The 13,090-nt window shown below is 36.5% G+C and overlaps 1 protein-coding gene across 1 annotated transcript; it reads left to right on the plus strand.

The window, feature by feature from the left end:
* Positions 1-4,423: 4,423 nt before the first annotated feature.
* On the plus strand, positions 4,424-11,477 carry LOC147567016 (somatic embryogenesis receptor kinase 2-like). The gene is made up of 11 exons (XM_086653606.1): positions 4,424-5,058; positions 5,726-5,858; positions 5,986-6,057; positions 6,528-6,671; positions 7,619-7,690; positions 7,806-7,877; positions 7,962-8,074; positions 8,715-8,849; positions 8,931-9,272; positions 10,075-10,469; positions 10,615-11,477. Exons 1-11 carry the CDS (start codon positions 4,965-4,967, stop codon positions 10,927-10,929), a joined length of 1,887 nt encoding a protein of 628 aa, XP_086509732.1. The 5' UTR covers positions 4,424-4,964; the 3' UTR covers positions 10,930-11,477.
* The last annotated feature ends 1,613 nt before the right edge of the window (positions 11,478-13,090 follow it).

Below are 13,090 nucleotides of genomic sequence, written 5' to 3' on the forward strand. Positions count from 1 at the left end.
CAACCGTATTTTGTTTGAAGTAAAAGTTCATTTTAGTTTATCAAGTTTTGTTTCAGAGAGGTTTGACCTTCATCAAATGGTGCATAGGTTCATAAAGATTATTAAGTCTTATGTTTGCTTTTGTTTTTGGATTGAGAGGATTTAATTTAACATGTTTTAGTTATCAAATTGCTTCTCATGAGTTATATTTTGGAATTGTTATTCATTTACTGTACCATGACTATTAGAGGGTCTTTTGATTCAGACCATCCATCTTGTTTACAATTCATACAAACAATCTATATAAACGATTCACAATTCATTCATATAATCCATTCAAAATTCACATGTATAAGCAAGAATTCAAATTTCATTAATTTCGTATAAACAATTCACAATTCATTCACATAATCAATTCACATTCAAGTATTCAAAGAGAACTTCTGCAATAATTTATGCAACTCACAATCTTCTAAGTACATTAGGATCTGAATTTCCACCATTAATTTGTTTGTAACCTGAGAATAGATCTTCATAGAGCTCAACGTCTATTTAGCTCTTCTAAACGGAGAACACACAAGCTCATCCGGACAAAGAAAAAATTCATGAAACCTTAAGAAGACGAAAAGTGTTAAACTGATAATCAACCCCATTTTTTTCAGAGTGAAAGAGTGAAGATTCTTACCTGTTCTCTAACTTCATCTTTTATGTCTATTTTGTCTTAGGTAAGACATATAAGAAAAACACAACCTAAGCCACATATCAAGCCATAATATAATAGACTGAACTTGAAAAACATTAATGCTAGACGAACAACCATTTAATCTGCCTCTAACAAGCTAATTATCTATTTTCCTTGAGATCCGTGAATCAAAATGATTTTAAAATTCAAAATTAACACAGAATTGAAAAGGTGACCATGGAATACATATATAACTCCTTAAATTTAGAGATTACGACGTGAAACAACCGCTCCGCTAACATAATCCCATGAAAACAAAATAAAAGGAGAATCAAGCCTTGCAAATAAATGTTTTCAACATGATTCATCAAGAAAACAACGAAGACCTCACTGAACGTACATAATTTAGTAATTTAAAACGTCTCAGAGTTTTCTCGAATTTACAAGCATAACAAAAATAAGAAGAACCCTAAACACATCCATTTCAACACAAGATTATGATTGAATAACTGAAACGCGGTTAAGTCATTTAATGCAGTTGCTCTATATGGGTAACTGAAACGAAAATGGTGAATTGACTCAATATCTTAACATAGCCTATATAGAAAGTTACACAATGACTTAGCCCCAAATATAATGGTTTTCAACTATAACATGTAGAGTCGGGTATTAACTGGAACAGAGTCAAGAGAGCAAGTCTGCTTGATATATGCATCCGAAGAACACATAACCTGCAAATACGAGAAGCAGAAGATACACGGTTTCCACCTCTATAGGGCTTAAGTCATTTAATGCAGTTGCTCATCATGAAGAACTCATGGATGAAACTTACCAAATGATAATAGAGTTTATCAACCAACTAAATGTGAACCTAGTATAAGAATATCAGAATCAAAACAGTACATTGAGTAAAAATGTAACAATAATTCCAAGACCTAGAAACAAACTAAATCATACTTAAAATACAAACGATAGTTTGATCATCATGTTTGTTAATGGAAAACCACTAAATTTCACATCACAAGAAATTCGATGTTTCTTTTCCGACAAGGAAGAGCAATCCACCTTGACTTGTTAAAGAGGGGGAATATTTCACACCTTAAATTGATGAAGAGGGGGAAACAATTTGATTCGGTTCATGGTGAGTGATTTAGAGAGAAAATAGGGGAAACTTCCAAAGAGAGAAAGAAGTAGAAGACGTCAGCTCCATTTAATTAGGTAATCACGTTTGTAATCTGGACCGTTGATTGGTAATCTGGACCGTTGCCCCAATCAACGGTCCAGATTACAAATAAAGGAGGGACCTATCTATAGACATGGGGTTTTCAAGGATTAAACTTGGACTTGACCGAAAATTAAAAAGCAAAGCTGTTGCAACCACGTGTCACCTCGCCATTTGATCACTTTTGGAGTCGCTTTATCACGTCGCCCTAAATAACATTCCTGTAGTTTTGTATCCTTGGATTTGGTTGTCGAGAAATAAATTTACCTACACCTATTTAATTGATTATCCACGTAAGAAATTTGGTTGTCCATATACTGATGGTCATGATTTATAATCAGTGGTCACAAGACTGTAGCTGCAGACATTATTGAACCGTTTTATACTACAAATTAATGAGTTTTTACATTACGGAAATTCTATTGCATTTTAGTAAAGAAAAGAAAACTTCTATTAGATGAACCGTTTGATTTTAGTCTTAGTTAACTTTGAATGAGTTTATTAGCGACTCGAACCAGGTTGATTGATTCAATAAAATGAAAATTGGTAGGATCAATTTTGTTCTGTCATCAACATAAGTTGGTTACGAAATTTAAGCTAATGCAGTCCCTTTTTGAGCTTAGTTGGGAAATTAAAAAAATTTGAAGAACATTTACGCAATTTAGAACCACCCACAACCCAATTGGTAAGAGCATCTAAATGGGTACTTAAACTCTAAAATTTAAAGTGCTATATAGAATTTTTAGAGTTTTTACTGAAAGATCATCTCCAATTGAACACTCTATTAAATACTTAATAATGGTGTGAGATAGTTATTTTAGAAAATCTCAAGAAAACACTCTAAATTTAGAGTGTCATCTTAAGTGCCCCAAGTGCCAACTCATCGAACTTAAAAAATTTAGCCATTAAAAAACGGGGTGATTTTATAGACACTGCCCAAAGTTGTTAAAGGCATTCTTGATCAAGGCAATTTCTAGTTTGGTTAAAAGCAATGTGGGTTAAGAGGCAATGCATGTGTGACCTAACAGAATTAATTTTCGTTAGGTTGTCGATGATCGCCTGCTGTCAGAGACTACTTTTTCTTCTTCTTCTCTTTTTGTAGGTCGACGAAGGGGAGAAATATGTTCTAAATGTTGTTTTTCAGTGTTCTTCTATTCAGGCCTCTAATATCTTAAGTAAGGGCTATTTTTTGTAAGTTATTAATGCTGCTGCATTAACCTCGTCTTCTTCTTCGACTGCAACTGACCTGGTTGGGTCTTTAGGTATGCTACTTCCGATTCTTTAGGATCCTTCTCCAGCGGGGGTGCCTTATGGAAAAGAATTAGTCAGACTCGAAGAGATCTTATGCTTCCGCATCGAAGGAGATAACTCGCTTTAACTCGGAGCTTGAGCCTATTGCAGATGAAATTGAGTCGTTTAATGTTTTTGGATGGTGGAAGGAGAACGAAAAACGCTATCTTGTTTTGTCTCAAATTGCTCGTGATGTTTTAACGGTATTTGTTTCTATAGTTGCCTCTGAAACAGCTTTTTCCCTAGGGAAGAGAATTCTTGGTGATTATATGAGTAGTCTTACCCCTGAAATGTTGGAGTGCGTTGTTTGCCTCAAAGATTGGTGACAAAGTCAATTTAAAGATAGTTTTACTAATTTTGATCCTCTTGATTTCTTATCTGAAACTTGTGACTAGACCAATCCAATTTCGTCGTGAGTCTCTTTCTTGAGTCAAGAATTAAAGGTAATTTTTATTTTAAGTTCCTAATTAATGAAATTTAACAAAAAAATGGACTTTTAAGTATTATTTTATTGTTAATTTTGGTCTGAAACCAATTCACCCGATATCTGAGAGTTTTGACCGGTCAGACGGTCACAGGCGAGAAATGTTAATATTGACTGGACCAACTAAGTAATTAGGCGGACATTGATTTTGGAAGCCCGATCGAGACTGACCGATGAAGTTAATGTCCAAGTTCGGTCCGACCCGATCAATTACTACCTCTAGCCAAGCTACATGGGTTTTTTTTTTTGAGAAACCGACTACTATCTACGTTAGTCATTTCAAGGCTTTGATACAGCATCAAGATGTGATAAGCACTATAACCGCCTAAATTAAAACCAATAATTAAAGAGACTTAAAACCCGACGACATAGAGCCTATAGGCCGACAAACTTATTATTATTATTATTTATTATATATTTAATAACTCAAGTTCAATAAACCATAAACTTGACTTCTTCTAAAGACCGAACTTAAGATCTCTAGAATTTTGGAGTTTATGTCAACATTATGAACCACTTGAAGTAGAAGTGTTGACTCTAAATGAAGTGTTGACTCCAAGGTGGATGGTGGATTGAAAAGGCAACAAAGGCAATATACTTTTCAACAAAAAAAAAAAAAGACAATATATCGTTTTGGTGCAAAGCGAAAATAACGTTTTAATTGTATCAGAATATTCAATTCTGGTACTATTATTTGAACGTATCGAACGTGGCAACAGTGGGCCCCACAGAGTTTCTTTGACTGAAACGGGGTTCTGTGTTAAGTCCTTTTCCACGAGTAGAGAGAGAGAGAGAGAGAGAGAGAGAGAGATATGAGCCTTTGACTGGAGTTCGGGCAACGGGCAGTCTACATTTCGGTCAGCTGTAAACACTGAACGCCAGCCTCAACCCTGAAAGACAACAAAAAGATAATCGAAACCCTTTTTCCCAAGTTAAAGAAGAAGAGATAGAGAGAGAGAAACTAAAGCAGAGTTTTAGAGAGAGAAAGTAAAGATTTGCAGAGTTAAGCAGGTGAAAGAGAATCTATTTAAGCAAAATAATATTAACAATTAGTTTCTGTGAAAATAGTATTATTTCCTGATTAGATCAGCTTTGGATTGTGATTCGATCGAAAGTTCTTTCGAGAAAGACGGTGGAGATTTTGTAGAGTTTATATTGAATTAAACGGTTGAAAGTTAGGGTTTAGGTTATTAAGAGTTCATTAGAACTGTTCTTTTTGGTAAAACTTAACGGATCTGAGATAGATATTTATGAAGTAGTTGAGGCTTTGAGTTAGTAGGTAGATTGTTTGGTCAGACCAAGAAATTATGAGAGTCATGGAGCGAGAAATTGCATCTTCGTTTCTAATTTGGTTGATCTTGGTTTTTCATCCATTAACAACAATTTATGCAAATATGGAAGGTTTGTAACTCAATTTCTCTCATTTTTCAACATTTATAGTACCTTTAACTTTTGTTTCTGCATATTTGTTAGGTTTAATTGAAGAAATCAAGATATTTATAAGTGGTTTATGATCATTTATGTTTATTAAATTTGGTCTCTGATTCTGTGGGTCTTAAAAACGGTTCCAAATTGGGTAAAATTGACATCTGATCAGTTTTGTGTTTAGATGATTATAAACTTGCAAATATTCCTTAAAATAGTATAGGGGTTTGCTAGTTAGTTTATATTAAAGTTGTCAAGGAATGAAATTTTGGTTCCAATTTAGGTAGTATGGAAATGGAAATATTTTGGTCATTTCGACCTATATAGTGTGAATTTAATTCCTTGATCATGCATTGTTAAGAGAAAATAATCGAATTTCGGTATTGGTTAAACTTTAGTAGAAATAGAAATATTTTGGTCATTTCACCCAAAAGATTACGAAATCTAATTACTTGACAGTTGTTTGACTTCAGAAATGAGTTGTTAACTTTCTAAAGTCAAACTACTGTCATTTGTTTGACACTAGTTCAGAATGAAACGAGAAATTGATACATTTTGGGCATTATTTGATCATAGATATTATTAACAATGTTGAATTTTTCAAACTGACAACCTAATTCTTGTTATGTTCCTCTTTTCACAGGTGATGCTTTGCATAATCTAAAGACAAATTTACTTGATCCTAACAATGTTCTTCAGAGTTGGGATCCCACCCTTGTCAACCCATGCACTTGGTTTCATGTTACTTGCAATAATGATAATAGTGTAATTAGAGTGTAAGTGATTTGCTTTCTTAATTTCCCATTTAGATGTTCACTTATGTTTAAACTTACCAAGGTTATTTTACTGTGAGTCTGTTATAAATTAATTTAAATGATGGTACTTGTGTTTCTCTTATTTCAGTGATCTTGGAAATGCAGACTTGTCTGGTCAATTGGTTACTCAGCTTGGCCAGCTAAAAAATTTGGAATACTTGTAAGTTATGTTTTATAAGAAAATAAGATTGCTTAACTAGCTTAGAGTATAAGAGAGTTTTCTGGTCAATGTTTCTTTTTGTTTGTTTTCTTTACACTTCGCTTCTTATTTTACATTGTTTTTCTAAATGATTCTGCTTCCTAATGTGGCAATGATCCAATTCTAGTTTCTTTTACTAAGACGTCTATGTCACATTGTCAATAACAGAAAAGAACTCGATGAAGTTCGGCATGATAATGTTTTTCGTTTTGAAAAAAAAATGTTAAGAATGTATATTCAACAGCTTATGAACTTTCCGTCATAACCGCTCTTTAACTTTTAAAAGTTAAATGCAAAAACTTTTCAAAGTTAGTGAGCTTATGGTTGAGGCAAGTACTGTTCTTCGGCTTCTTAGAGGTTTTTGTAATGCTGAAGCTATCCCTCTCGACTCTCGATTAGGCAATTAACTGAAACTTATTATTTTATGTCAGAGAGCTTTACAGCAATAATATAACTGGGCCAATTCCTAGTGAACTGGGGAACCTGACAAGTTTAGTGAGCTTGGATCTTTACTTAAACCATTTCAGTGGTGGCATTCCAGACTCACTGGGCAAGCTGTCAAAGCTGCGTTTCCTGTAAGAATATTTTTCCTACATCCTGATGCCATGCATCTAAGTTTTGTTCAAGTGCCTGATTTTTTTCAATTGAATTCGTTGCATGTTTGAAACGTTCCCCTCTTGGCAGCTGGTGAGAAACATATTGTCATTTCAGATATGATATTAAAATGATATGATATTGGTCGACGTTTCTGCTGGAAGCAGGAGTCAAAATATTATTTTCTGCCTACTTGTGTGGCAATCATAAATGGTGATTGCAGGAGTTATCTAGAAAATGCATCAAATTTGAGAATTAGAAAGGTCATGAACTCTAAAGTAAACTTAGGACCAAGTGAGGTTTAAGAAGACATAAATTTTTTCCCGTACCTCAACCACTTAGATATTGAAACTCTTTCCTTTGTGTCCATACTATATTTTACTTGCTCGGTCTGCTTCCGATGCTAGGCGCCTAGGCGTTTTTAGCACCATTTCTCTTTACTATTTTGTAAGTGCATATTCTTTCTCTAAAGGTGAAATGATACATGTACACCATATATTTAGTTTTACCAAAATTTTCACAAGGTTTTCCAGATTGCAGGACTAAGTAATATCTCCGAATTATAAGGTCTATATAACCCTTCGAGTCTAATTCATTAACAGTTTTGTACTTCAAGTGTTAACGGGTAGTAAATAATTTTTTTCCCTGAAGCACACCATGCTTTTCTTAAAAATATGAACACAATACTGACTGTAGATCTTTAGCCGGCATAGAAAGGTGGGTCATGCAATTTTGAGATAGTTTGATTTTACCCCACTTGAAATCAGGAATCAGTTTATTGATATTTATATTCGTAAAACTTTTGCTGTGGTTGGGTTGGGATTTAGAATTTGCTCATTTTACAAGTCCTCCAAGTAATATGTGCTTCAATAGTTGTTAACGACCTATCAGAATTTAACAATGTCTTGGGATGTATATGGAAGGATAGCCGGCTTAACAACAACAGCTTGACGGGTAACATTCCTATTTCCTTAACCAATGTTTCAGCTCTCCAAGTTCTGTAAGTATCAAAATTGTATCCTTTCTCTTCAAGCTGAAGTTATAATTTTTCTAAATTTTATTATTTCATGAGCTCGTGCCCATCATGCCATTAACATATTTGGTGATGCATGCAGGGATTTATCTAACAACCGTCTATCAGGAACAGTTCCAGACACTGGTTCGTTCTCCCTTTTCACCCCCATCAGGTATATCGTCAATTTATGTGAATGATCATTGTTTTGGTTTTTCAGGGCTCCGATAAATGTCTTACTAACTGTTAATCCTTGCAGTTTTGCTAATAACTTAGATCTTTGTGGGCCTGTTACTGGAAGACCTTGCCCAGGGTCTCCTCCATTTTCACCTCCTCCTCCATTTGTCCCACCACCACCAGTTTCATCTCCAGGTAAATTTGTCATCTGTATGTTACTAATATGTATCTATTTCGAAGTTCGTGTCTGCTGTTACCTTAACTTGTTTACACGCCATTCCCCTGAACACATATCACATAATCACAGAGGGTCTTTTGAACTTGTTGCGTGGAACTTCAGGTCCCCAACATGAATTCTCTTAAAGCCCTATGATTTACCTAACCTTTGGCCCAAAGGACAAGTCTCGCAGATCTATTAGATTCTGTAACTTTTGTTTAGCGTGATTTCGTAATTTGCAAGCATACTTACAATTTATATTTACACGTGGTTCTTCTATGCTCCGTGTAGGTCACATAAATTGCTTCCTTGTTTTTTAATGGAATAAAAAATGACTTTATGTTGGGGAGTGTACAATTACTTGGAGTCTTTTTCCCAAAAGAAGACACTCAGTGTTTCACTCATATTCTTAATCGATGAATTGATGGCATAATCTGTATTTTCAAATCATTGAGGTTTTAAAAAAAAAAATTACCTTATAGAAGTATGTGGTCAGGAAAATGCTACATCAACTTCAGACTCAAACTATAGTTAGACTCTACGGGTAGTAGCATTTTGATTTACATGTTTAAAAAACCCAAAATGTCTCAAAAGTACTTAAGATCATATGAGTGGCAGGAAGTAGTGCCTCAAGCACTGGAGCAATTGCTGGAGGAGTGGCTGCAGGTGCTGCTTTACTGTTCGCTGCCCCTGCAATTGGGTTTGCATGGTGGCGCCGGAGGAAACCGCAGGATCATTTCTTTGACGTACCTGGTTAGTTTTAGATCCAAACTATTGTATTCCGGACTTGTAGTGTGGATTCATCATAACTCCAATCTCTCTCTCTTTCTCCAGCCGAAGAGGATCCAGAAGTTCACCTTGGACAGCTCAAAAGGTTTTCTTTGAGAGAGCTGCAAGTTGCAACTGACAGTTTTAGCAATAAAAACATTCTGGGTAGAGGTGGGTTTGGTAAGGTGTACAAGGGACGTCTGGCAGATGGTACACTGGTTGCAGTAAAGCGGCTAAAAGAAGAGCGTACACCAGGAGGAGAGCTGCAGTTTCAGACAGAGGTAGAGATGATCAGTATGGCTGTTCACCGCAATCTTCTACGTTTACGTGGTTTTTGCATGACACCAACTGAGCGTTTACTCGTTTATCCTTACATGGCTAATGGCAGTGTCGCTTCATGTTTGAGAGGTATTTTGCTACTAACCTTTCGTCTGTTCAGATGATTTCTCTTCCAACGTTACAAGTATTCGATAAAACCGACTGTTGGACAGTGTCTAGCTGGACATCTTGAGAATCTCCGTCCAGTCCATGTAAGATAGACATATTAAGTTTGTGGGTACACAAGTATACAATTCAGAGCCGATTCAGAATGGGTGCGTAGTGTGAGAATAGTCCCACATGGGAGAATGGGATTCTAGTAACCAAGAATATAAGGTCAAGGTCCTCTCCACTCATTGCCAATTGGTTTTGAGTTGGATGGCCACAAACTTAACATGGTATCAGAGCTAGGCCCACACGTGATAGGTAAAAAGCCACACGTGCTCCACGCCGCCCGAAGAAATACACGTGTTAGGGTCAAATAACCCTACACGTGAGGGGGCGTGTGAGAATAGTCCCACATGGGAGAATGGGATTCTAGTAACCAAGAATATAAGGTCAAGGTCCTCTCCACTCATTTCCAATTTGGTTTTGAGTTGGATGGCCACAAACTTAACACGTAGAAGCCGTTGATGTTATATTCTGTTATGAAACACCCCTTTGTCTATGTGGAACTTCTCTCATACGCATCCTAAATTTCGTTCTTCTTTGAGTCTAACACGTCTATTTTGTTTGGGTGATGTTGGCACACGTCTATTTTGCTTGAGCCTAGTTCTATACCATATTAAATTAATTTACTATAGACTGTATATAGTAAATTAATTTTCAAGATCTTACCCACTTGTTTATATTATTACCCCTTATCTTTACAAGATCTGTTGCATTCTTGTAGAAAGACCAGCATCAGACCAGCCACTTAATTGGCCAACAAGGAAAAGAATTGCATTAGGATCTGCACGAGGGCTTTCTTACTTGCACGATCATTGTGATCCAAGGATTATACATCGTGATGTAAAAGCTGCAAATGTCTTGTTGGACGAGGAATTCGAGGCAGTTGTTGGGGACTTTGGATTGGCAAAACTTATGGATTACAAAGATACCCACGTGACAACTGCTGTACGTGGAACAATAGGGCATATAGCTCCTGAATATCTTTCCACTGGCAAGTCTTCAGAAAAAACTGATGTTTTTGGTTATGGAATAATGCTTTTAGAGCTCATCACTGGGCAGAGAGCATTCGATCTTGCTCGTCTTGCCAACGATGATGATGTCATGTTGCTTGACTGGGTATGAAGCTACTTTCTCTTAAATTTATTTTTCCAATTCTTCAATAAAATTTTGTATTAGTTTTTTTTCGTGATGAATCACTTTTTAAAAGTAAAAACTATATTTTCTGGTTTTATTGAATTTACATGAATTATTTATTGTTCAGGTGAAAGGACTGCTGAAAGAGAAGAAACTGGAAATGTTAGTAGATCCTGATTTACAGAACAACTACATAGATGCGGAAGTAGAGCAACTTATCCAGGTTGCTCTTCTCTGCACTCAAGGCTCTCCAATGGAGAGGCCAAAGATGTCCGAGGTGGTAAGAATGCTGGAAGGAGATGGATTAGCCGAGAGATGGGAAGAATGGCAGAAAGAGGAAGTAGTTAGGCAAGAAGTCGAACTTGCTCCTCACCATAACCCTGAATGGATTCTCGATTCTACTGATAACCTTCATGCCGTTGAATTATCTGGCCCAAGATAAGTTTATATCTTCCTCTCGTAAAAGAAGGGAACTATTCATACACCGTCTGAAACTATTCATACATCGTTTCCGCCATATTTTTTTCTTATGACTTGATTTTCCGATCTTTCTTTTTTGTGTATCCGATATGTGGATACGAATATTTGTGCAAATAGAATTATTTGTATCATCAGTTACAGTGCTGGGAATCGTGGTTTGCTTGGTGACTGGTGTAAATATTAATAAGTTTGGACATGTTCGAAATTGAAGCTTCTTGTTGGGGGGTGAGAAGAGGAAGGAAAGTGCAAAGCATAGTCGTCATCCAGGTTCTGAGGTAAAGATAAGCAAGCAAAGATGAGGGCAGATGCCATGTGGGAGGACCGGAGGAGCACCAGCCACCAGGGAGGTGTCGAATGTGTTTTCTGTAACTGCAGATTCGGCATATTGTTGTGTTCTTAATACGAGTTGCCGAATAGTAAGAGGAGAAAACAAGCAAAAGAGAGATGTGTATGTAAGATTTACTAACAGCTTATTGTCTTATTTTAAAATCCAAAGTGACATCTTTGTTATTGGACGATATTGCAGCTGATACGCCTTCGAATTGAGAGATATAGACCAGGGTGGTGTTCATTTATCTCGAGTCTTTGTACCTACCTCGCTTGAGTATGAGTTGTTAGGTCATTGTCATTTTATGTATTATGGACTCTGGACTTATGGAGACCTAAAGTCAGCCTGAATTAGTCATCCTAGATAAAAATATGAACATTTTGACATCAAACTTGTGATTATTGCGGATTTTTGAGGAGAGAGAGAGGCTATCCTGACGTCATCAGGCGATCGTCTCTATCTCCTTTTTTTTCCCAAAACGAAACCCTAAACTGCCTGCAAACACCTCTAAATCCACTTCTTCTACTACCCAATCCACACATGCAACAATCGATACTAATAATATTCACTCCACTAACTGCGTAATAGTCCAAATTAGATCATCAATCACTCAAGAAGGCTACAATCATACCTATCGACATCTGCTCAAGACAAACAAGGACAACAAACAAGTGCAGATTTTGGAGAGGCAGAACGTAGGGAAGGAGCGACTCTTGAAATCAGGGAAGTTTCCACTAACTTTTAGACTACTAATAATTACTACTTACTTAATATTCTCTTTCATGAACAAGTGTAATAGCTAATCCCGACTTTAAAGGCTGATCTTCCCATCTAACCCTAGCACGCGCCGTCGACTCTCTCTTGCTTTACGCTTGGACTTTCAGGACTGCTGTAATCCGAGTTTTGTACAAGTGGTTAACGTGTTTTGCCTCGTTTCATCATCTCTAGGAGGTTCCTCCTCAATCTTGATGTCTTGCTAGGCGTGCACATCTTTTCTGCATGTGATTCTTTCGAGGCGTAATCATGATGGCAACCCTTCTCCTCCCTTCCTTTATATGTTGGATGGTGTTATTGGAGAATCACTCCTCCTTTCCTTTTCTTCCATCTACTCTGTTAATGTCGACCTTTTCGTCTAATCAAGAGATCGACTCCCTCATTAATCAGATGGCGATTCAGCTTAATCTTTCTGACTATGGTACCCTGACTATTTCTTACCCTAAACCATCCGAGAATAAGGAGCTCCAAGAGATCGATTCGGGTTTTGTTGCCAGATTATGCTGCTCTTATGACTTGGGTATAGCCTTCATCAGAAAACATCTATTTGCTCAATCTAGGTTCTTTAGAGAGTGTAACATTGTATCAGCTCCTTATGATCTTAATCACTTTCTCATTAAGCCTAGAAATCTAATAGTGTTCAATGAGATCAATCAAGGTAAACCCTGGATTATTAGAGGAATGATGATAGCCATGCATGAAGTTGATCTACCCATTCATGAGGACATCCCAGAACTGATGTATGAGCCAATGTGGTGCAGTTTTGTAGGTCTTCCTTCGTCCATTCAAAATAGGTATGATCTAGATATCATTTTCTCTTGCAGGGTACATCATGCAAATCTAGCCGAGGAACTTCAGCATGGTTACAAATTCCTATATAAGAATTCAGTTCATGTACGATGTTCGAACCCCACTGTTGGCCACTCTCAATTCCTTATTCACTGATTGTGGTAGACCGGTCAAGTTTAGTTATTTGAAGTTTCCAAAAGCTATTTGTCATGTATGTCGTATCGTTGAGCAT

The sequence above is a fragment of the Eschscholzia californica genome, unplaced genomic scaffold (assembly GCF_041429995.1).
Source record: "Eschscholzia californica isolate CP2 unplaced genomic scaffold, dmEscCali1.0.p SCAF_1, whole genome shotgun sequence".
Lineage (NCBI taxonomy): Eukaryota > Viridiplantae > Streptophyta > Magnoliopsida > Ranunculales > Papaveraceae > Eschscholzia > Eschscholzia californica.

Excerpts from the sequence above, each read along its gene's own strand:
- LOC147567016 (XM_086653606.1), top strand. The coding sequence starts at position 4,965 with ATGAGAGTCATGGAGCGAGAAATTGCATCTTCGTTTCTAATTTGGTTG. Across the intron at positions 8,075-8,714 it reads ACCACCAGTTTCATCTCCAG|GAAGTAGTGCCTCAAGCACT; the intron begins GTAAATTTGTCA and ends TATGAGTGGCAG. Across the intron at positions 8,850-8,930 it reads TCATTTCTTTGACGTACCTG|CCGAAGAGGATCCAGAAGTT; the intron begins GTTAGTTTTAGA and ends CTCTTTCTCCAG.